At 33.6% G+C, this 24090-nt stretch overlaps 1 protein-coding gene across 2 annotated transcripts in view; it reads left to right on the plus strand.

Moving 5' to 3' along the window:
• FAM185A (family with sequence similarity 185 member A) overlaps nt 1–24090 on the plus strand; it is a 130547-nt gene that overhangs the window by 18212 nt on the left and 88245 nt on the right. For both annotated transcript variants that reach the window (XM_031454738.2, XM_031454739.2), the window contains exons 5-7: nt 3018–3059; nt 15396–15491; nt 18440–18574. In XM_031454738.2, coding sequence (XP_031310598.1) covers nt 3018–3059; nt 15396–15491; nt 18440–18574 — 273 coding nt within the window. The remainder of the gene's footprint in view (nt 1–3017; nt 3060–15395; nt 15492–18439; nt 18575–24090) is intronic.

Raw genomic sequence — 24090 nt, forward strand, 5'->3', positions numbered from 1 at the left:
CCCCTCGCCCCCTTGGCAACCACAAGTTTGTATTCTATGTCTATGAGTCTGTTTCTGTTTTGTATTTATGTTCTTTTGTTTTTTTAGATTCCACATATGAGCGGTCTCATATGGTATTTTGTTTTTCCTCTTTCTGGCTTACTTCACTTAGAATGACATTCTCCAGGGACATCCATGTTGCTGCAAGTGGCATTATATTGTCGTTTTTTATAGCTGAATAGTATTCCATCATATAAATATACCACATCTTCTTTATCCAGTCATCTGTCTATGGACATTCTTAATTACACCTCAAGACCTTGCAGTAATTCTTTAGGGTTCCAGGCTTAGCCCTCTGAGTTCTTAGTTCCTCCGAGTCTTCTTTCCTTTTTCATGAAATGTAGCATGTGTTTGCAGCTGAGGAGTTTTCTCAGTCTGCTTCCTGCCAGCAGAATTTGGAGGGGGGGGCGTCCAGTGGTCTCTTCAGTTTGTACTGTCACTCACCCTTTCAGTTGAAGTTAGCAAAATGTTTGCTGATATAATTCTCTCAAAAATTTTGTCAGCCTCTCAAATAACACTGGGGTTTATTCTATTAGATAAAAGGCACATCCAAGAATCTCTTCTTGGTTCTGCAGAGATACGGGCTTCTGCAGAGATATGAAGATAGAATTCTCTCAAGCTTTCTAGAGGACCTATTGTTTCAGAAGATCTGAGACATCCTTAATCTTTTTAATGGACTTTTTATATAACTGATTAATACTATGAAGTGCCAACTGTGATCGTAACAAAAGATTTTACAGTCACCCCATCAAGTTTCATTTTCAGGCCATGTTCTGGCAGTGCCCTGGATTCAAACATAGTTTAGAAACCATTCTTAACTTTAGCATCTTTTACCATCTTGAGAGGCTGAGAATTTTCAACATCATTCATTTCCTGGTTTCTTTTTTTAAATTTAGCATTCCTTTCTTTAGTTTATCTCCCTTCTTCTGCATTTACTGAAGCATCAAGAAAAAAAAATAGGCAGCACTTAACAACACTTTGACTATGCTTGACAGTCCTCTTAGCTAGATCATTCAGTTCATTTAGGCACATTTCCTACTTTCCACAGTACTGAAGGTGATAGTGTTGCAAAGTTTCTCATACAATTTAATAAGGATCTACCTTCCTGTAGTTGCCAAAAACATTTTCCTCACTTGCTTTTTAGCCCTCATGGGAAGTATACTCAAAGTCCAGCTTCCTACTAACACACTGTTCAAGCAACTTAGGCTTTCTCTGCCGTGCTCCTCAGAATTCTTCCAACCTCTGCCTACTGCCAAGTTCCAAAGCTATTCCCATATTTTAAATTATTTATTGTGGCATCACCCCATTTCCAGCTTTCAATGTCTTTTCTAGTTACCTCTTCCTGTGTTACATATTTAGTGGCTGAAAACAAAGATTTATTGTCTTACCCAGATTCCTGACTCATCCAAAATGTATGACTTAACTAGGTCCTCTGCCTCAAGGTCTCTCTCAAGGTTGTAATCAAGGTGTCAGCTTGGGCTGTGGGCTTCTTTGAAGGTTCAGCCAAAACAGAGTCTGATTCCTAGCTCACTGATGTGGTTGTTGGCAGGGATCAGTTCAGATTCTATTGGCTGGAGGCTTCTTTTATAGGGCAATTGACTAGCTGGCTTCCATTAGAGCAAAAGAGGGCTAGCAAGACAGAAACCAGAATTTTTTTTGTAACCTAATCTTGGAAGTAACATCCCATCACTTTTGCCCTATTCTGTTTGTTAAAAGTAAATGAGTGGGTCCAGCCTACACATAAGTGGAGGAGATTATACAAAGGCATGAATACAGGGAAGCAAGGATCATTGGCAGCCATCTTAGAAACTATATGATCTTTGGCCACTGTTAACGTCTGACTCTGCATTCACTGGGTTTGAAAATTGGAAGAGTATCTATAACACACCAATGAAATAAGGATCTTCACAACATTGTAACTTACTGAAACTTGAAAATAATTTTATGAGCTTAACTTCTACACACAAACCAAGTTTTAGTCCTACACAAATGTACCCTTTGTTCATATATTCACATAAAGTATGATGGACTATAAAATGTTTAGAGAAATTTTTACAATCAAAGCACGTTTGACTTTGGATAGATGAATCAAGTGCCTTTTTTTCTTTTTCCCAGGTACCAACATGTGTTAGTATTAACAAGATGCATGAAATGAAATAAATGATTTCACTTACCCTAGATTAGTTTTGAGATACAATTTATTCCTTTACTTTTTACTGTAATATTGGAATTATGATGGAAGAGGTAATATTGCTTATAGCTTTAGTGCAGTAAATATAGGTAGTATGACTCTAGGAGTAATTATACATACAAACACATGTGAAGAAAAATCCGATTATTTTTGGTGTTGGAGTATGGGGCTGGGAAGAATGGCTGCAATAGCTTACACTTATCCTAGAAAATATATTTTCATTGAAAGATGGAAACATTTGACGATTTTTATCTTTATTAAATATTCATTATTCCTGCCCCAAGCCTTTTTAACTCTTGGCACAGAAACCACTCTAACAGATAAGAGTGTCATACTAGCCTGAAAAATAACAGTAACTACTTTTTTCTGTAGATTATTTTAGTGTTATTTGGTTCAAAACTAGGCTTTATGTGGTCTGATAAATTCAATGATATTTAGGTTGAAAATGCATAGTAAGTGCATTTAAGTAATTTTTCCATTTTTGGATTTTAGAAATATCATTATTTTTCTTCCATGTTTCCTGGAAAGTATGGTGGTTTATTTTGCATTTATGCTATAAAAGATTAACGTGGAATGGAGGAAGAGAGCTTATATAGATGTCTAAAGCTATTTATTTTAGAGTTTGCAGCTAAATCTGACTAGGTTTGTGATACTGAGAAAAATTGCCAACAATAACATGTTATTAAATAATGTTGTAGATATCTAACCATATTTTAGGATACCATTAACATAGTTCCTTTCTAGATTATCCCTAATATATAAAGCTGTCTTTTTCTCTCCTTTGCAGGTAATATAACACTACAAAGCAAGATGGGTAACATCACGGTAGGTATGTGCTAAGCTGTTAGTGTTAAATTTTGCATGCTTTTTAAAATAGCTGTATTTTTGATATTTTAGTAGAGTAAATGAAGTCTACAGTTTAGCTGATGAACCTAATAGAATTCTGATATACCAGTCAAAAATAGGCAGACTCAATATATGAATATGTGAAATTATTTCTGAAAGTTCATTGGTTCATCATCCTATAAATATTGTATAATTATAGGTTTTGTATCAATCAGAATACAGTTAGAATTCTGATTTCACTACTTTCTATACATGGGCAAATTACCTAACTTCTCTGTGCCTCAGTTTCTGTGTCTGAAAAAAATAGAAATAACAGTATCTATCATATAGGGTTCTTATAAGGATTAGATGAGATAAATGAAGTACTGTGGCACAGTGTCTGACATATGGTTAAATACTCAATAAATAACTCACTGTTGTTCTAATCGTTGGCCAGAACTAACAGTGGCTAACGGTACTTTAGACCTAATCACCACATACGATGCTGTGCCTGTGGGAGCAAAGGTTCAGATTTGCAGATAGTTTAGATGGATCTTTGCTCTATCCCAGGTAGCACCTGCTTGCCTATTAGAGAAGGTACACTCTGAGCTCTAAGAGTGATGGTGGTTTTTTAGGCCTTAGAGGGTGAGGGGTTGGGTATAGGAAACTGGGATCATGTTGAGGAGCTGTGGCTTATTGCCAGTGTGAGTGCTCTGAGCTTCCTGGTTTTGTCTTTTTTGACATTTGACATTTTCTTTTTCTTTGCACTGATTGAAATAGTGAATATAGCCAACATTCCTTTTCCCTGTTTCTCTTTCTGGATTCTCTGGCTTAAAGTGCACATCCTTTTTAAAGTTTTCTCAACATTGTAACTTTTATGTTCATCGAAGGGTAAATAGAAGATAAAGTCTTCTTAAGTGATAATTATAAACTGTTTTAACTGAGACATGACAGGATTTACTCGTGTTCCAATGAGAAATCAAGAGTCACTGCTGACTCTTCAGGTCGTTTCATCAGAGGATGCATCTAGGGATACTAAGGAAAGTTTCTAGAGTGAAAAAAAGGCACCCTAGTGAGAAGCTGAGCTAGCTGGGGAGAGAAAGTCTTAGACATGAGTGAAGTTTGTAGCAGTAAGGGAAGAGGGGAAAAGAAGAGCAGTATTCCAAACTGTTTCTCAAAATAGGAAAAGAATGTATTTGCAAATTATCATATCTTGATCTGTGCTAGTGTGGGAAAAGCGTGGACTTTTTGGAAGACTGTGAATTTTGGTCCTACCACATATTAGCTGTGTGAGTTTGAACAAATTACTAAATCTCTCTGAGTTTGCATTTTTATACATAAAATGGTTATCACCTGTGTATCACCAAAGTTGTTGACAAATTAAATAATGTAAAGTATAGCCAACTGCATAGTAGTCACTCAGTAAATTCACCTTCTCTTTCCTCTTCTATTTTATTACCTATAATTATGTAATTATATTATTAAAATCAGTAAGCCACAATGTTTTAACCTTAAAAGTAAGAGAAATGTTCATTTCTTAAATTCCTTCAATTATTTGAATATCTCTATTAAAATTTTGGAAGAAAGATATAAACTATGCCACTGTTTATTGGTCTTAAAGTTGTGTTAGCACTTGAAGACAGTCGTGAGTATGGCAATAAGTAGTCAGCATGTATTTAATGAGTGCCTGCTCTGTATCAGGAACCCTTTTCCTGGGGAACATACTCGTCAACAAGATATAGTCTTCATGTTCACCTTCAGGCCGAGAAGAAAGACAATAAGCATGTAAATAACAAAAGATAATTTCAGATAGTGCAGTGAATAAATAAGAGAGGGTAATGGGATCGAGAGAGAGAAAAAGAAAGTTACTTCATTTAGCAATCAGGGAGGGTCTGGATAAGGTATATTTGAACTAAGGCCAGAATAATGGGAAAGAGGCATGTAAAATTCTGGATGCACAGCTCCTCAGATAGAGGACAGCCAGTGCAAGTCCTTAAAATGGTGAGTTTATCATTTTCGAGGTATAGAAGAAAGACTTGTGGAGAAAGTAGTAGGAGGTGAGGGCTAGATCATATGGCCTTTAGGAGTTGGGACTTTATTCCAAAACAGGGTTTTAGCAGGGGAGATATATAATTTCTGTTTAAAGAGAACAGCTTAGTTGTTGTGTCAGAGGGATGTCAAGTGGAAGGGGGTGACTCTAGAAAGCTTAATTTGTTTATCCATTTTCCTCTTGATGGATACCTGAGCTGTATTTAGTTTTTGGCAATTGTAAATAAAGCTGCCATGAACATTCTTTGACAACTTATTTTATGGATATATATATATATACAGTTGACCCTTGAACAACGCAGGGTTGTTTCAACCCTCTTTGCAGTCAAAAATCCACGTATAACTTTACAGTCAGCACTCTGCATCTGTGGTTCCACTTACACGGATTCAACCAACCTCAGATTTTGTGGTACTATAGTATGTATTTAGGGAAAGAAATCATGTGTAAGTGGACCTACACAGTTCAATTCCATGTTGTATATATGTGTATGTATATATAGTTATTTATTTTATGTTTGTACATAATGTATTTTGTATATGTATATGTGTGTATGTATATATTTTTTATTTGTATGTTTGTGTGCATATATTTTTTTTTCCTCTTGGGTAAATACTAGGAATAGAATTGCTGGCTTAAGCAGGTATATTTATGTTTAGTTTTATGATAAACTACCAGACTTTTCCCAAAGTTCCATTTTACATTTTCTTCTACAATGCATGAAAATTCTAGTTGCATGAACATTCTATCCTTACCAACATATATTATTGTCAGTCTTTTTGATCTTACCTACACCGGTATATGGATAGTAGTATACCTCTGGTATTAATTTATATTTCCCTAATGACTGATGATGTTCATTACTTTTTATGTGCATACTGGTCATTAGTATGTCTTCCTTTGCGAAGTTTTATTCAGATCTTTTGCCCATATGTTTTTCCACTGGGTTATTTCTTTTTATTATTGACTTGTAGCAGTTCTTTATGTACCCTCGGAACAAGTCCTTTGTCAGATTTTTTTTTTTTTTTTGTATTTTCTCTAACTCTATGGTTTGCCTGTTTATTTTCATAATGGTTTGTTTTGATGAGAAAGTTTCCGTTTTGATGAAGTCTAATTTCCCATTTATTTTTATGATCATTGCTTTTTGTGTCCTTGGAAGTCTTTGCCCTCAATCATGAAGGTATTCTTCTGTTTCTTCTAGCAGCTTTAAAATTGTTGCAGTTACCTTTGATCTAGCTCTAATTTTTGTAATGGAGTCAAGATTAATTTTTCCCATATGGATGTCTAGCTTTTACATTGTCATTTATTGAAAAAACTTCCTTTCTCCAGTGGGTTATGTCCTCATCTTTGTGTAAAATTAAATAACTGTAAGTATGGATCTATTTCTGTTCTCTGTCTCTCGTGTTTCATTGATCTATTTGTTGATCCTTAGGCTAGTACCACACTGTCTTAATTATTGTAGCTTTATAATAGGAAGTCTCAAATTTAGGTAGTTTTCCAAATTTGTTCTTTTTTTAAAATTGTTTTGGATAGCATAGATCCTTTTATTTTCTATAGAAAATTAAGAATTAACTAGTCAATTTTTTACCAAAATTCCAGGTGCAGGTATATTTGGGATTGCACTGAATCAGTTTGGAGAGAAGAGAAACTCACAAAAAATGAGTCTTTCAATTCATAAACATAGTATAATTATTTATTTATTTATATCTTTAATTTCTCTCATCTTGTTTTATAGTTTCCAGCATAGAGGTCTGACACATCTTTTGTTAAATTTATTTGTGCTTTTGACCCTATTATGAATGGAATTTTTAAAATTTTAATTTTAAATATTTAAATACAACTGATTTTTATACACAGACCATGTATCTTGTGACCTTGCTAAATTTATTTATTTGTTATAATAGTGTTTTTTTTAAGAATCTAGAATCCTTTTCTATGTAGGCAGTCATTCCATCTGCAAATTAATACAGTTTTACCTCTTTCTTTCCAATCTGTATTCCTGCTTTTTCTTTTGCTTTATTAGGCTGTCTAGGATCTTCAGTACAATGTTGAATGGTAGTGGTAAAAGTGGAATTCTTTGTTCTTGTGACCAATCTTAGTATCCAATATTAGGGAAAATGCATTCAATATTTTACCTTTTAAGTATGATGTTAGCTATGCAGTCTTTTTTATAGATGCTCTTTATCAAACTGAGGAAATTCTCTTTTATTCCTAGTTTTCTGAAAGTTTTTTTTCTTTTTTTTCTTTTTATTGTGAATGGGTGTTGAGTTTTCTTCAGTTCATTTTCTGTATTTACTGACATGATTGCATATTTTATTCTTTTTTTTACTCTATTAATAGAATCAACTACATTGATTTTTGCATGTTAGCCAACCTTGTATTCCTGGGATAAACTCTACCTAGTCATAATGTATTATCCTTTTTATACACTGTTGGATTTGGATTGTGAATAGTTTGTCAAGGATTTTTGCATCCGTGTTTATGATCTATTTTGATCTGTAATTTTTATTTTCTAAAATCACTGTGGGTTTTGTTATCAGGATTATACTCTTCTTATAAAATGAGGTTGGATGGATTCCCTCCTTTTTGTTTTCTAAATTTATGTAAAATTGTATAATTTCTTCTTTAAATATTAGATAAAATTCACCAGTGAAACCTTCCAAGTGGGGATGTTTTTGATAATGAATTAAATTTTGTTATTAGACATTCTATTATTCTATTTCTGTTTTATCTGGTGTTATATTTTGTTAAGTGATATTTTCAATGTGTTTGTCTATTTCATTAAATTGTCAAATTTGTTAACATAACGAATGCTGTTTATAGTATTTCCTTATACTCCTTCTTATGCCTCAAGGATCTATAGTGATGCCCCATTTCATTCCTGATATTGATACTTGTATTCTCTTTTTCTTGATTAATGAGGCTAGACTTTACCAATTTTGTTGCTCTTTTCAAAGAACCAACTTTTCACTTAATTAATTTCTCCATTATTTGTTTTCTAATTTATTGACTTTTGCTCTTTATTATGTTCTTCCACTTATTTACTTTGACTTTCCTTTGCTTTTTTGCTAGCTTCATCATGTTAAAAGTTAGGTCATTGATTTTAGACTTCATTAATATTAGTGTTTAAATGGTAAGTTTTGTTAAGCACTGTATCCCCCAAATTTTGAAATGTTGCATTTCATTATTATTCATTTTAAAAGATTTTTAAAATTTTTAAGAAAAATTTTTACTGATATAAAGCATTCATATAGAAAAATGTTTTCATAAGAGTACAGCTTGATGATTCTATATAAAGTAAACACTCCCTTGTAACTGCCTCTTTGACTAAGAAACATACATTTTCAGGACCCCAGATGGCCCCCTTGTGTCCCTCCCAAGTACTAACTCCCTCTGCCTCAGAGTAACTACTATTCTGACTTCTAATAACATAGATTATTTTTGCTTTTTTTTTTTTATTAAAGCTTTATATATATAAAACTATACAGTATGTTAACTTATGTGTGTGAATTTTTTTTTTAATATTTTAAATTTTGCTTATGATTTCTTCTTTGGTCCATATAAGTCTGTTGTTTAATTTTCATATCTTTAAGATTTTTCTAGATCTCTTGTATTTATTGGTTTCTAATTAAATTCCATTCTGGTCAGAGAACACTCCCTATGTGATTTCAGTTGTTTTACATTTATTGCTATGTATTTTATCATCTGGCATATGGATCTATCTAGTGAGTATATCACATACATTTAAAATGAGTGTATAATACAGTGATTTTTTTGGTCTAGTTGTTTTATCAGCTGCTGAGAGAAAAGTGTTGTATTTTTCAGCTAATTCTGTCAGCTTTACAGACAGCTTTATAGACAGACAAAAGCTTTGGCTTTTGAATCTGTTATTTAGGTATATACATATTCATTATTGTATGTCTTCCTGATGAATCAACCCTTTTGTCACTATAAGATGTCTTTACCTCAAGTAACGCTCTTTGTCTTGAATATATTTCATCTAATAATCATAAAGGCACTCTTCCCTTCTTATGCTTAATGTTAATAATAATTAAGATACTCTTGCCAACTTATGTTTAATGTTAGTGTGGTATTTCTTTTTCTGTCCATTTACTCTCTATCTATCTTTATGCTTAAAAAGCATCTTTTATAGACAGTATGTGTTTGGGACTTGCTTTTTGAATTCATTTTTTGAATTCTCTTTTAATTGGAGTGTGTCATCCATTAACATTTAATATAATTATTGATATGGTTGGATATGGGTCTACCATTTTATTATTTATTTTGCCTTTTCTATTTTTCTTTGTATCTTCCTCCCCTTTTTTTGGACTTCTTTGGCATTAATTGGATATTTTTCAGAATTTCATTTTAATTTTTCTTTTGACTTTTTAGCTGTACCTTTTTGCATTATTGTTTATTAGAGTTCCAGTGATTTTAATACAGACATTTAACTTTCCACAATCTATTTAGAATGAATGTTATGCCATTTTGTATAAAATTCACAAAGCTTGCAACCAGATAAATTCATTTACCTGCTCTTATTTTTTATAGTATAGACTGCCATATACCTGCATATATTATAATTTTCTCAATACACTGATTTTTGCTTTATATAGTGATACATATTTTAGAGGACTTAATGGGGAAAGTAATATTCTGTATTTGCCTAGATATTTACCATTTCCAGTGCTCTTTATTTCTTCCTGAAGATATAAGTTTATAAGTGGTATCATTTCTTTAGCATTTCTTATAGTCCAGTCTAAGTCTGCTGGCAACAAATTCTCTTAGTTTTTCTCTCTCATTTAAAAATGTCTTTATTTTTCCTTCTTTTTTTGAAGGATATTATCATTAGGTATATAATTCTGAATTGACTGATTTCTTTTCTGTGTGAATAAAATACAAACCAGAATAAAAGACAAGTAACAAACTAGAAGATATGTGAGATACATATGTTTTTATATATATTTATATATTATATTTATTTTATATATTTATATTTAATATATATATAAATATACCTATTATATATATAAAATCTCCATCTATGTGTATGACAAATGAGAAGAAAAGGAACACTCAGTGGGATGGGAACATGGGTAAACAAGAACAAGCAGTTCATGGCAGGAATAGTCAGTTCACATGTGCAATGTGCTTTTCCACCTTACTGCTAATCAAAAACATCTAAATATAAGTAGTCATGACAGAATATTGATAATATCCATTGTTGGGAAAGTTGTGGTAAAACAGGGATTCCTGTCAATTGTTAGTTCAAATATGACTTGATTAACCATTTTGTAGATCAGTTTGGAAATGTGTGTAAAAATTGGAAGTGTCTACATTTGCTTTGCTCCAGTACTTCCTCTTTTAGAGCTTTATCCTAAGGAGATAATCTGGTAAGGATATAAAGATACATGCATGAGGATGTTTCATCCCTTTGTTTATAATAGCAAAAGAAAGTGTACACATTAAGTTGCTCCCAGTAAGAGAATAATTAAATATATTACGTACATTCATAAGGTGAAAATTATTCAGCCTTTAACAATGTAATAACCTAGCCGTATAGTTTGCAATATAGAAAGATATTCCTGACATTTTATTAAGTGGAAAAAATAGTATAAAACATTATACTATCATTTCAAAATTTATTATGTATGTTTTCACAGTGAATATTAAATCAGAAAAAGGAGGGAAGAAGAATGGGAAAGGACAAAAGAGGGGAGCACAACAAAAATTATCCAAAATTTACATAGAAATCAAAGCTGTTTGGGTCCTGTTAAAGATTTCTTCCTTTGAATATATACCTCAGTCACTGATATGTGGGAATACATCTCATTTCTACTGACTACCAGAGCAGGAGATGACGTACAATTTTTCTGAGGGAGAGGTAGTTAGGTTTCTTCATTGATTTCCGCGTGGAGGAGGTACTCAGGATTGAGCCCGGGACCTCTTGGGTGGTGAGCGTGCACTCTAACACCTGAGCTATACCCTTCCCCCAGTACAATTGTTCAAGAACCCACTTGTGCTCTTTTATAAGTCAATAAACATTGCTGATTTTTTATTCATCAGGAACATACAGCTTAAGAGATTAAGCAAACAAAAAAGTAGACATAATCTTTAAGCAAGTCAGCAAAGTCCTTGTTATCTAATTGGTGATGTGCTAATTCTCACTTTAATAAATTGGATGGAAGCAACTCCTAGAAAATAGTGAGAAATCAGGGTCAATGAAAAGTTAGAACTACCTTGAGACAATTTTTCATTTCTGTAAGCAAGAATTTTACACCTGTCTGTACATTACTGAAGCTTTAGGGAAAAAAGCTGGTTTTAGTAAATTGGTAAATATCTCATGTAGAATCAGATTTTACATTTTTGGGAGGGAGGGGCAAGCTCATTTTCTTAAGACAAAGTATTTTGCTCTAGGAGCAGCAGACTTTATCTGTAAAGGGCCAGACAGTAAAATTTTTTGGCTTCATGAGTCATAAAATGTGTGCTATGCAACTCCTGTCATTTTAATACAAACATGGCTATTAACAATATACAAACAAATGGGCATGTCTGTGTTCCAATAGTACTTTATTAATAGAAACAAATAGTGACCTGTACTTTGGTGACCCTGCTATAGGGTCTAAGAACTACCGTTGTTATGATTCTGGAGAAATTTGGGGTTTGATGCCTTAATCCCAAAGGTGACGAGTGGGTAACATTTATTTGAAATTTCTTGATTAGTTCATTTGTGTTTTCCTTAAAGTAAAAGATTTGCCGGAGAAAGTTGAAGGCAGCTCTGCAAATCATGACAGCCTAATTAAAGTCTACTAAGTAACCTGAATTTTGAGAAATTGAGATAAGTAGAAGCAAAACAATTATGAAGAAACAAAAAGTGATTTAGGTACCTGAAAGGGAAATTTGTTAGAATAGCAGAGGCTTCAGAATATTGGAATGGATGTAGACAAAAGGTTATATAATATTATCAAATTGGAATATTAAGAGACTAGAGATGATTTAGGTATTATACAATCTGATTTCAGGAAAATGGAGTAAGCATCATCTCCATGATTCCTTTGAGAAGAATATGTGTCATTATGGTCCTTTATTTCTAGTTTAGATAGTATAATTGATCAGCTTCTTAGGTAGGCTCATCGGTCATTTGGATTTTGCATAGACCTCTTACATCCCCAAACACTTTTCTTCCTAATTTCTATAATACATACAGGGCTCTCTCAGAAGCTGAAGTGCTATAGAAAAATTCATTATGTATATCAAAACCCTGATTTTCTCTAGAATCGTATTTTTCAAAATGGTATCTTTCTTCTGGAACACCAGGTCATCTTCCTTTTAAAATAAGTCACCAGGAGAAAGCAGAGCTTGATGGTAGATAATGGTGGGGTAGAAGTTGCTTACGTAGCTTTACTTTCCCTGCCCTGTGTTGCCTCACCTGGAAGGCACTGTCTGAAGCTGTATCCTGGTAATTACATCTTTTAAAAAATATCTTTATGGGTTTTTTGTTTGTTTGTTTGTTTGTTTTTGGTGGGGGTGAGTGGTAGTGGTTGCCTGTCTCTCTCTCATAAGCCCAGCCCCCTATATGCTGCCTCCCTAATACAGAATACCTCGATAGGATGTGAATGTAGAGAATTTTCCTTCAAGTAACCTTAAATTTCTACCTTTGCAAATCCTTTACATCCTATATATAAAATATGTTCCTTATTCTTGCAGTTAGTGTAGCTTTGGAAATGTAGGAATCAAGTTGCAGAGATGAAGAAGTATCTTTTGTGTTGCTATTCTTTAGTACATACATGTTGAAAGTTGAGGTAAAATTATTAAAAAAAAAAACAAACACAAAAAACCAGAACTTTCTGAACATGCTTGATCTGTTTCAAGGGAATTCTTCCTTTATCTGAAGGAAAATAGAAAAGTTTGGAATTTCAGCCTTTCAAACTTAGTTGTTATTCTCTGCTTAATAGCAGGGTGTTTATCACAAATATCTGTTTCTTTGATTGTTATGTAGTGTTAGCTGGTAGTTGACATCACTTTTTCCATTTTTTTTTTTTGGTATAATTTTCCAGGAAAACTCAGTGATCTCTGTTAGATGAACAAGCTCTTTGTCCAAAATTGTGATGGTATAAAACTCTTTTTGAGATTTTATTTATTCCAGCCACTGTCTGGACTAGTAATTATCTGTTCACTTCTTAATCTCTAATGCTTATTCCCTTTAAGGCTCCCTCCAAGAGCTAATTAGAATTTCTCTATTATATGAATCCCCCCCAAAATGAAATTCTGTGGATGAAGCCTTAATTTGACTCTTGATAATTAATTTTTAGTTCCAATCATTTATATTACAGAATACAAAAGAAAATTAGTGTTTGTCTTGCTACATAGCTTTTAAAACATCGCCTTTGCTTTCTCTTTTGAAAACAATCTTAAATTTTAATTTTTTTTTTTTTTTGACAGCCTCCAGTGGATGGGCCATTATTACAGCTCAAGACTGATAACATGAGAGTGTGATTACTTAGTGGCTTAGGATATATTATTTAGCTGTGTTTATGTCCCATTTGATGGGGGAAAAAGTGAAAAGTATTGTTTATGACCCATATAAACAAACTTATGGTTACCATAGTTAGGGGAGGTGGATAAATTAGGAGTTTGGGATTAGCAGATACAAACTACTATATACAAAATAGATAAACAAGGTCCTACTGTTTAGCACAGGGAGTTGTATTCAATAGCTTGTAATAACCTACAATGAAAAAGAATATGAGGAAGAATATATAAATGTGTGTAATTGAATCACTATGCTGTACACCAGAAACTAACACAGCATTGTAAATCAACCATACTTCAATAAAAAAAATTTTTTTAATCTTCTGGAGTTTTTCCCCCAGAGAAAGTAAGAAATTAAAGTATTGTTTCAAATATTTTACTTTGTTCACCCTGGGTTAATATACACATTGTAGGTCATGCTTTTTTTTTTTTTTTTTAAGCATAATATATTTTAACCTGGCTTCTTTAGGATGCACTAAGAGGTTTTAAAAGGCGTTTCTCTTGGTACCTGAGGAGAGAAATTTTTATCTTTGTCCAGCTATTTTATGTCATTTATCTCTTGTGGCTTAACTTTACAGCTTCAGTGTTCACTTGTGACACTTAAAAATTAAATATACTGGGTCTGATAATGGGCATTTTGAGTATAGATTAGAACTAAATTATTATAAGTTGTCTTGAAGTCACATTTTAAACAGTTTAATTCTCAAATTTTTGTTTAGAGTCATTTAAAATTTATTTTAAAGAAAAATGTTGGCTCCTTTATGAGTATACAAATGTTTTTTCTCTACATATTATAAAATGTATGATATAATTTTTGGCGCTATTTTCACCACGCTCCCTACTTTGTTTCTACTTTGAAGTAACAAGACCTCCTGATAAAATATGCTTTTTACGAGCCCTCTCTAAAAAATATGACTTGGTGTTCTCAGGACAGTCAGATAGAATATTTAACTAAAGGTTCTGTTGTGCGGGAGAGGAGGAAAAAAAGAGACGCTACTTAGCACTGACTCTCCAACATTGTTCTCATCTTTTTCTAACTGTCATCTTTCCCTTGAACTTGAAATGTTGGCTGATTGAAAACTGGGGTCAATGATGACATAGGGAGATTTGAGTATCAAATCAGGACCATCTTAGTTATAATTTTCTTCCCCTGACTTAAAGATATCTGTTCAATTCCAGAAACTTGAAATGAAATATTTAAATATAAACAAGTTTCACCCACTTTTCAAGTCATTCCTTTCCCCCCCTATTTCAGTCCCTCTACAAAATGCAACAAAACCTTATCTAATCTTTCACTATTAACAGTACTTTTTAGTACTAGCAAATTTGCTAAAAGAAAATAAGTTTTGATTTTTGTTAACTTAGCTGCTACTTATATATGACTGTACGTGAGATAGAATTCTTTAGTAAATATTAAAAGCTAATCATAAACTAAATATATCAATAATGCTTAATGGTCTTGGCTGTCATTGCTTTCATTATGTCCTTCCTACATACTAGGTTTTAGAGTAAACATGTTTAGAGATGAGTTATGGAGGTTACTATAGACAGGGATTTTCTTATTATCTAGATGTAGATTTCTAGATTTCTGATTTTGTTTTCATTTTAAAGCAAATACGGTATAGTTATAAGGAAAATATAAAACCTTGCAGAACTCTTAGCTCCTTATCCTAATGCTGAAGTACAGCCTTTTATTTCAAGTTGATAGTTCCAGTTTCTCAAATAAGAGTGGTTATGTTTATGGTTCTTCCCTCCTCCTAGGTTCGTCTTCTGGATGTCTAAATGCTTCAACTCATCAGGGTGCCATAGATGTTTATGTCAGCCAGCTGGAGAAAGTGGAATTGAAATCCCATAAAGGTTAGCCAACTGGGATGTTTTATTTTGACATTTGGTATAAAGAAGGCTTTATGTAACATTCAAGAAACAGATGGTCAAATTGTCTTATCTGCGCTGATAGTGATTTCCATAAAATTTTTCTCTGATAGAACCTGATTTAAAGGGGGGGAATACTAGCCTTCTAGACCAAAGATCTTTGAATCTTTTGGAACAGATGGCCATGAAGACTATCTTTCCCTTTGTAGTACAAACTTAATGTTGTAATTTATTGACTGACTTTTACTTTGGAGTTTTTTAATGTTAGTGTTTGGTTTTTCCAGTTTAGTTTTATGTCTGAAATAGAATTTCTCAGGATCATACTATTTTTTCCTTTAAAATAGGATAATATGTTCTCGCTAAATTTCTAACAGCTTCAATAATACTATTGAAGTATTCAGTACTATTCAGGGTATTTCATAAATACCAAAAAAGTCATATAATTGCATTCTTGTATTATGAAGACCCAAGGGGAAAAAAAGAACATAAACCATTACTACATTTAATGTAACTAGTAACAGAGTAAAAATAAAGTTTTAAATAGCAGCTCTTACATGAAAATTATTTCCTGCATTGTGTGGATGGGCAAAAAAGTAAAACAAAACAAACAAAAAACATTGTTAATCTTTATCCACGTAAAGTATTTTTAACTATTATTTAGAATGTTATTCTGGTAAATTATTGAAATTGCATATGATGTGGCAAAATTTGATTGGAATTACAATTTTGTGTGTTCCCCTATTGGGACCATGTTACTGGCAGGAGATTAAGGATAACTGAAAACAAAGATTTCTGTCTTAATTCAGGTCTCTTAATTCTCAAAACCCTTGGCAATAGTAACTTTAGAATAATGGAAAGTTATTCAGGATTCTGTTGCTTAATAGTAAAGACATCTGTAATTCTTTCCAACTCTGCCACTATGTTGCTGTAGAGTTTAAGAGCCAGCCACTTGAGTCTCTTAGGTTGTCATTTCAGCCCCTATGGCCATTTTGCTATGTGAAAAAGAATGTTACGATGCTTGTTTTCTCTATTGATATGAAAGGTAACATAGTGACCTTATTATTTCATTCAGAAAGGCTGTATATGGGCTTGAGAGTCAGACCTGCATCTGAGTAATGACTTTTCCACTTAAAATTTGTCCTGATAAAACTACTTATCTTAATATAGTATACCTTCAATAAGTGATGCTGTTGTATTAGTTCAGTTTTTAATTTTTAAAAAATGATATTGATGTCAATAACCATGAAGCAGTTTTTGAAGTGAAAAGAAGTTGAAAACATAGCAGGAGCTCTCCTTTCTAAAGAAATACTGTTTAAGATGGGACATTGGGGAAAGCTTTCAACTCAGGAGACTTCTTCGTTCACAAACAATAATGAAGGTTTGGTAGTGATGGTTTTTGTTTTTTAAGGATGTGGAGAGATAGGGATAGAACTATTTGCATTACTTAACATTTAAAAACTTCTCACAGTTTTAAGATCCCTTTATTCATTCAAGAACAGAAGTGTTCAGAAAATTGTTACATTTGATATGTTTAGAGATATTAAGTCCTAGGAAAAGTTTTTAAAATCTATTATTTTCTAATTTTTGAAGTATGTTTGGTAGAGAAATATGTGTCTTCTATTCATCCCGAAATTCTCCCGGTTTGTTTTTTGTTTTGTGTGTTCCTAAAGCCCTCATATCTGTTTTTATGGGCAACTTCTGTTACTAGTTTACATTTAAACCCTGAAAAGCTATTAGTTTTTTAAATGGGATAAACCAGTTGTAGTGATATGTTTCATTTGGCCCTTTTTGTGGAGTAAATGTGACAGTTCATGAGTCTTAACTTCAAATTTTCAGCTCCCATTCGGAAAGCTGAGACGATATGGGATTACTTAGGAAAATTTAAGCTGATGTTAACCAAACTAGAAGGCATACAGTGACCCATAAATAAACACATTCTGAAAGGAATCTTTACACCATTCACAGTGGGTGTCATCATGACCATCTTCATCCATAGAGATGGGGTTAATGTTTTATGGAAAGGGCTTCTATATTATTTGATATATGAGAAATAGAAAAAACTTCTGAAACAGGGTGCTGGTAGGTTTGCACTGCAATCCACATAATGTTTTGAAAAATGATTCTTTATTAACAGAGTAGTTTTTTCTATTTCTTCCTTTAGAAATTGGATTAATACAAAATAGTAGTGGATATAAAGTTGAGTGTCTTGCTTCAGGTACCCAAAAGTCTGTAATCCATTACAATGAAGCATTAGTTAAAATTTAAATATTCCCTTTTTTAATTATTGTTATCTCTCTACTCCCCTACACACCAGGTACTACTGAAAGTACAAGCGCTCAGGGTTCTAGCTGTGTTACAACAATCATTGAGGTCACAAGTCCTGTAATACAGTGAGGTAGCAGTGTGTGAAATACCACAGTGCTTAAGGGCATGGGTTTGTTGTCATTGAAATGGATCTAGATTCCAGCAGTAGCTCCAGTGGAAATTTGAACAAGTTCTTATCTGTAAAATCAAGATTATAGTAATACATAATAAAGTTGAGAGGGAAATTAAAAGAGATAATCCAGTAAAGGTGTCTGACTCTTAGTGAATGCTCAGTTAATGATAAATTCTGTCTACAAGCTGCATGTGTATTAAACCATTCACTTTTCTAGTATTGGATGAGCTGACTAGGGCTATTGGCAAAAGAAGAAGTAGTAGTTCATGATGTCCTAATGACTCATACTCTTGTCAGAAGATGCTGTGGATGCCTTGGGAATAAGGGAATGTTGACCACCTGAAAGTAAGGAAAAGGTACTATTGTTTAAATAAAATATACGGATGAGTAAAGATAGTGTATCAGGAGCAATGCTACCCTTTCAGTCATTTTTGTGATAGGCTCTGCTACTTTGTATTTCTTTGCGTTAATAAGTTCTCCTTTAAATTTATCACAGGCTCCATTCTTGTCAAGGTTGCATCTTCTCTTCAAGCTTATTTACAGTTATCAGGGAAAGAAATTGATGTGAACCCAGAATTCCGTGTTGAAGAAATGGATGAAGCTCATAAAGATGATGGTGTAATAATTACTGGTAAGGAGGCTGCATTTTGCTATGTAAGATGAATGGTCATTGTCTGTATATAAATAGAAATATGCTATGCTTAATTGCAGGTTTAGTCTTTTATTCCTTTCCACTGTCTCATTTTTCTTCCAGTTGCTTGTCATAAACGCAATGGCATACATTTAGTTTGAAATGCTCACTAGTCCTGTCACCGGATAAAATTGATTTTTTAAAACTTTCCTATCAAAGTGATATTTATTTGCACACTCATTTTTATAGCAGCATTTTTCACAGTAGCCAAGAGGTAGAAGCAACCCAAATGTTTATTGATGGATGAATGCATAAATGAAATGTGCTATATATACATACAATGGAATACTCTTCAGCCTTAAAAAGGGAGGAAATCCTATCACATGCTAAGCATGGATGCTCCTTGAGGACAGTATGCTAACTATAATAAGCCAATCACAAAAAGACAAATAATGTATAATTGCATTTATACCAGGTATCTAAAGAAACAAAGTAGGGGGAGAGGAAAATTGGGAGTTGTTCAGTGGGTGTAAAGTTTTAGTTTTGCAAGATGAAAGGTTCTGGAGATCTGTTGCACAACAGTGTGAGTATACTTGACACTACTAACTGTAAGCATAAAAATAGTTAAAATGGTAAAATTTAATGTTTTTTACTATAATCTAAAAATTTTTAATCATTAAAAAAAAATTTATGGCACAGCTGCTTTCTAATTCTTGAACTTAAAAATCAACTACAATTGACCCTTGAACAATGCGGGAGTTAGGGATATTGGCCCCCCACCACAGTACAGTCGAAATTCCGTCTGTAACTTTACAGTCACTCTTCCATATTTGTGGTTCCACATTTGCAGATTCAACCAACTGTGGATCATGTAGTATTGTAGTATATATTTATTGAAAAAAATCTATTATAGTGGATTTGCACTGTTCATGTTGTTCAAGGGCCAACTATAAATATATATAGTGCTAGATATAAAGTTAGCTTTGTATGAATTTGGTTTGGTATTGTGCACATTATAAACTTGATCTTTTAGTACAACAAATTCTCAATTCCAGAAATGTGGAAAGCTTTGCACATTTTTTCATATTACCTCTGGCTGCATTGATGGCTGATACTATTATTAAGAAATATTTATGGTATGGATAATACATGTATATAGTTTTTAAAAAAAGACTTAATGCTGGTGAAATTTTCCTTTAAATCTTACACAGAATGGCATTGAGAAGGACATTGAGGCTTACCCATGAGATACTGTCTAGAAAAAAGAAAGTGTGTGTGGTAGTGGTGGTAGAGATGGTGGTAGTGGGGCTTCTTCGTAAGATCAAATTTCAGTTTTAAATATTCATTTTATAGTTTATCAAATTTAAGAAAGCAGTCTGTTAAAAGCAGAATATTAACAGAAACCATAGCAGTAATAAAAATAGCACCTATACACTTCCAGATCTAAGATCTTACTCAGTGCCTAATGGGCAGACTTTTAGTTACATAGAGAAAATTTGATGAAAATTTAAGTGTATTAAATGTGGTAAGAATCAACTTCTTGTGATCTAATCTCTTGAAACTGATAAGGAACCCAGTAGTTACCTGTTTTGGCCCTAGTAATATAAAGTAATAAGCAAATTTGTTTAATAATGCTCTGAATGATAGTGTAGTCAAATTATTTCATGTATGTTAAGAATGTTTGAATTCTTATACTAAGTTGTCATTTTTCATTCTTTTATTCATAGAATCGAATGCCTTTATGAAATTTAGGTTTAGTTTTAGTTCAGTTTTAAAATTCTATTCTCATCATTTCAGCCATTTAAAAAAAGACTTCATCAGATTATCTAAGAACACCTGCTAGTCCTGCCATTGGATAAAATCAGTATCTGTAGGCCTAATCTATTAAGTTCTTGCCCATTTCCATTCCAACTAAAGGAGTACCAACTCAAACAAATTATTTAAAAACAAATACCATCTTTTCCTAGCCTAGCTCCTCCTCCTGTCTTCTCTATTTTTCTTTATTTGGTCAGTCACACAACAAATATTTATTGAGTCAGGCACTGCTAGAAACTAGGAGATAAGATAATATAATAAAGTATGGTCTCCCTGACATCTGAGGAGCTTACATCCTAGTGAAGCAAGACAGACAAACCAGTGAATACAATAAAGTGGAATAAATGTTATAGTAAAGGTATGTAAAGGTACTGTGAGAGCATGGAGGTGGCTCATCTAAATTAGACCAGCATAATGAGTTTGAGGGAGTGAGACTAGTCCAAAATAGCTAGAGTACAGAGAGTTTAAGGGACAGAGTGGCATAAACGGAGTTTGGAAAGTTTGAGTGGGGTTAGATTGTATCAGATCAAGCCAGTCAGGGTTGATTTGGCTTTTATACTAAATGCATTGCAAGGTTTTAATCTGGGGTTCACATGATCGTATCTGTGTATTAGAAAGATCTCTGAATTTTGAGTGGGGAAAGATTGAAAATGACAATAGTGGGTGAAGGAAAAGTTAATTATAATTAGCAGGTTACTGCAGTAATTCAGGCGAAAGACTTCAGTGGCCTGGGCTCCAGTGATCTATCTTAAAATAAATAACCAAGCCTTCAATAAATTTTGATTGAAGAAATAGATATAGGTATACCTCATTTTATTGCACTTTGCTTTATTGCTATTTGCAGATAGTATGTTTTTCACAATTTGAAGGTTTGTGACAACCCTGCATGGAGCATGTCTATGGGTGCCATTTTTCCAACAGCATTTGTTCATTTTGCGTCTCTGTCTCGTTTTGGTAATTCTTGTAATAGTTTAAACTTTATTATTATTATTATTATTGTTACTATATTTGTTTTGGTGATCTGTGATCCATGATTGTTGATGTTACTACTGCAGTTGTTCTATGGCACCACGAACTACATCCATGTAACATTTAATCTTTAAATGTTCTGTGTCTTCTGACTGCTCCACCGACTGGCCATTTCCCCATCTCTCTCTCTCGGTCCTGAGGCCTCCCTAGTCCCTGTGACACAACAATATTGAAATTAGGCCAATTAATAATCCTACAATGGCCTCCAAGTGTTCAAGTAAAGGAAAGAGTCACACATTTCTCACTTTAAATCAAAAGCTAGAAATGATTAAGCTTAGTGAGGAAGGCATGTTGAAGCCAAGATAGGACAAGAAGTAGGCCTCTTGCACCAGTTTGTCAGATTGTAAATGCAAAGGAAAAGTTAAGGAAATTAGAAGTGCTACTCCAGTGAGCTCATGAATGATAAAAAAGTGAAACAACCTTATTGCTGATATGGAAAAAATTTTAGTGGTTTGGATAGAAGATCAAGTCAACCGTGGCATTCCCTTAAGCAAAAACCTAATTCAGAGCAAGGCCCTAACTCTCTTCAATTCGGAAGAGGGATGAAGAAGCTGCTAAAGAAAAATTTGAGGCTAGCAGACTTTGGTTTAAGAAGGTTTAAGGAAAGAAGCCATCTCCATGTTATAAAAAATGCAAGATGAAGCAGCAAGAGCTGATGTAGAAGCTACAGCAAGTTATCCAGAAGATCTTGCTAAGATAATTTAAAGAAGGTGGCTACACTAAACAACAGATTTTCAGTGTAGAAGAAACAGCTTTATATTGTACAAAGGTGCCATCTTGGACTTCCATAGATAGAGAGGTGAAATCAGTGCCTGGCTTCAAAGGACTGAATGACTGTCTTTTTAGGGGCTAATGCTCTGGGGACTTAAAGTTGAAGCCAGTCTTCATTTACCATTATGAAAATCCTAGGGCCCTTCAGAATTATGCTCAGTCTACTCTGTGCTCTGTAAATGGAATGGCAAAGTCTGGATGACAGCAAATCTGTACAGCATAGTTTACTGAATATTGTAAGGCCACTGTTGCTACCTACTGCTCAGAAAGAAAAAAAAAATATTCCTTTCTGAATATCACTGGTCATTGACATTGCACATTACCCAAGATGTCTGATGGAAATGTGCAATGAGATCAATGTTCTTTTCAAGCCTGCTGCAGCCCATGGATCAAAGAGTAATTTCAACTCTCAAGTCTCATTATTTAAGAAATAAGTTTCATAAGGCTCTAGCTGCCGTAGATAGTGATCTTCCTGATGAATCTGAGCAAAGTTGGTTGAAAGCCTTCTGTAAAGGATTCACCATTCTAGATGTCATTAAGGACATTTGTGATTCATGGGAAGAGGTCAGAAAATCAGCATTAACAGGAGGTTGGAAGAAGTTGAGTCCAAACCTCATGGATGACTTTGAGGGGTTCAAGACTTCAGTGGAGGAACTGCATATGTGGTAGAAATAGCAAGAGAACTAGAATTAGAACTGGAGCTGGAAGATGTGAGTGAATTACTGCAATCTCATGATAAAGCTTTAATGGGGGAGGTGGTGCTTCTTACGGGTGAGCAAAGAAAGTGGTTCTTGAGATAGAATCTACTTCTGATGAAGATGCTATGAAGACTGTTGAAATCACAACAAAGGATTTAGAGTAGTACAGAATTTTATTTGATAAAGCAGTGGCAGAGTTTAAGAGGATTGGCTCCAGTTTTGAAAGAATTTCTATTGTGGGTAAAATACTATCAAATATCATTGAATGCTCCAAAGTGCTCCCTGTGAAGGGAAGAGTCAGTCAATGCAGCAAACATTAGTGTTGTCTTATTTTAAGAAATTGCCACAGCCACCCCAGCCTTCTGCAATCACCCCCCTCATCAGTCAGCAGCCATTAACATCGAGGCAAGACCTTCCACCAGCAAAAAGATTGTTAATCGCTGAAGACTCACATAATGGTTAGGATTTTTTAGCAATAAATTTTTTTATTATCTATAAATGTTTATTATATAAAAATTCTATAAAATCTTAAATTAAGCCTATAAATGGATACTGTGAGGAAGATGCGTGCCTACCTTATTGATGATTATGAAGCTCCTTAGCCTATTTTATTATTTTTATGTACATATTGTTATGTCTTACATATGAGATAAGGCAGCAGTCTCTTTTGGAGAGAGCTGTATGAACAAGTTACTGGGTTTAAAGAGACTTTCATATTTCATATTGACTCTAAAACTGTTTGGTGCTCAGAAAGGCCACAGACCTTAGTTATCAAGTGGATGGAATAATTTAAGAGGCCTAGAAAACCAGAGCAGATTGCTTTTTCTGTGGGGATTTCCAATCTGGAATCCAATTTGGGAAGTAATGAGCAGCTTTATACGTGAGTTGTTATTATAGGCAGCTGAGCTCAGCTCTTCTGGGCCTTCTTTACAGAGCCTATGAAACATTGAAACAGAAATATCCTCACCACTAAGAGATCTGGATTGTATCTGTAGCATGATTTCTGCAAGAAGCCATGCCAGTAAAATTTAGTCCCTAGGGCTCTGGCTCCCCACAGGGTTTGATGTCAGCCCTGTAATTTTATTTGATTTCTTGTTCTATGGTTTCCCTTGCTGTTGCTGTCACTGATAAATAACTTCATGTTGTATAATTCTTAAAGTGATTTACGAATATTTTACTTGCTATTCTGAGGTCAAAGGAAAG

This window comes from Camelus dromedarius, chromosome 7 (genome assembly GCF_036321535.1).
Source record: "Camelus dromedarius isolate mCamDro1 chromosome 7, mCamDro1.pat, whole genome shotgun sequence".
NCBI classification, from domain to species: domain Eukaryota; kingdom Metazoa; phylum Chordata; class Mammalia; order Artiodactyla; family Camelidae; genus Camelus; species Camelus dromedarius.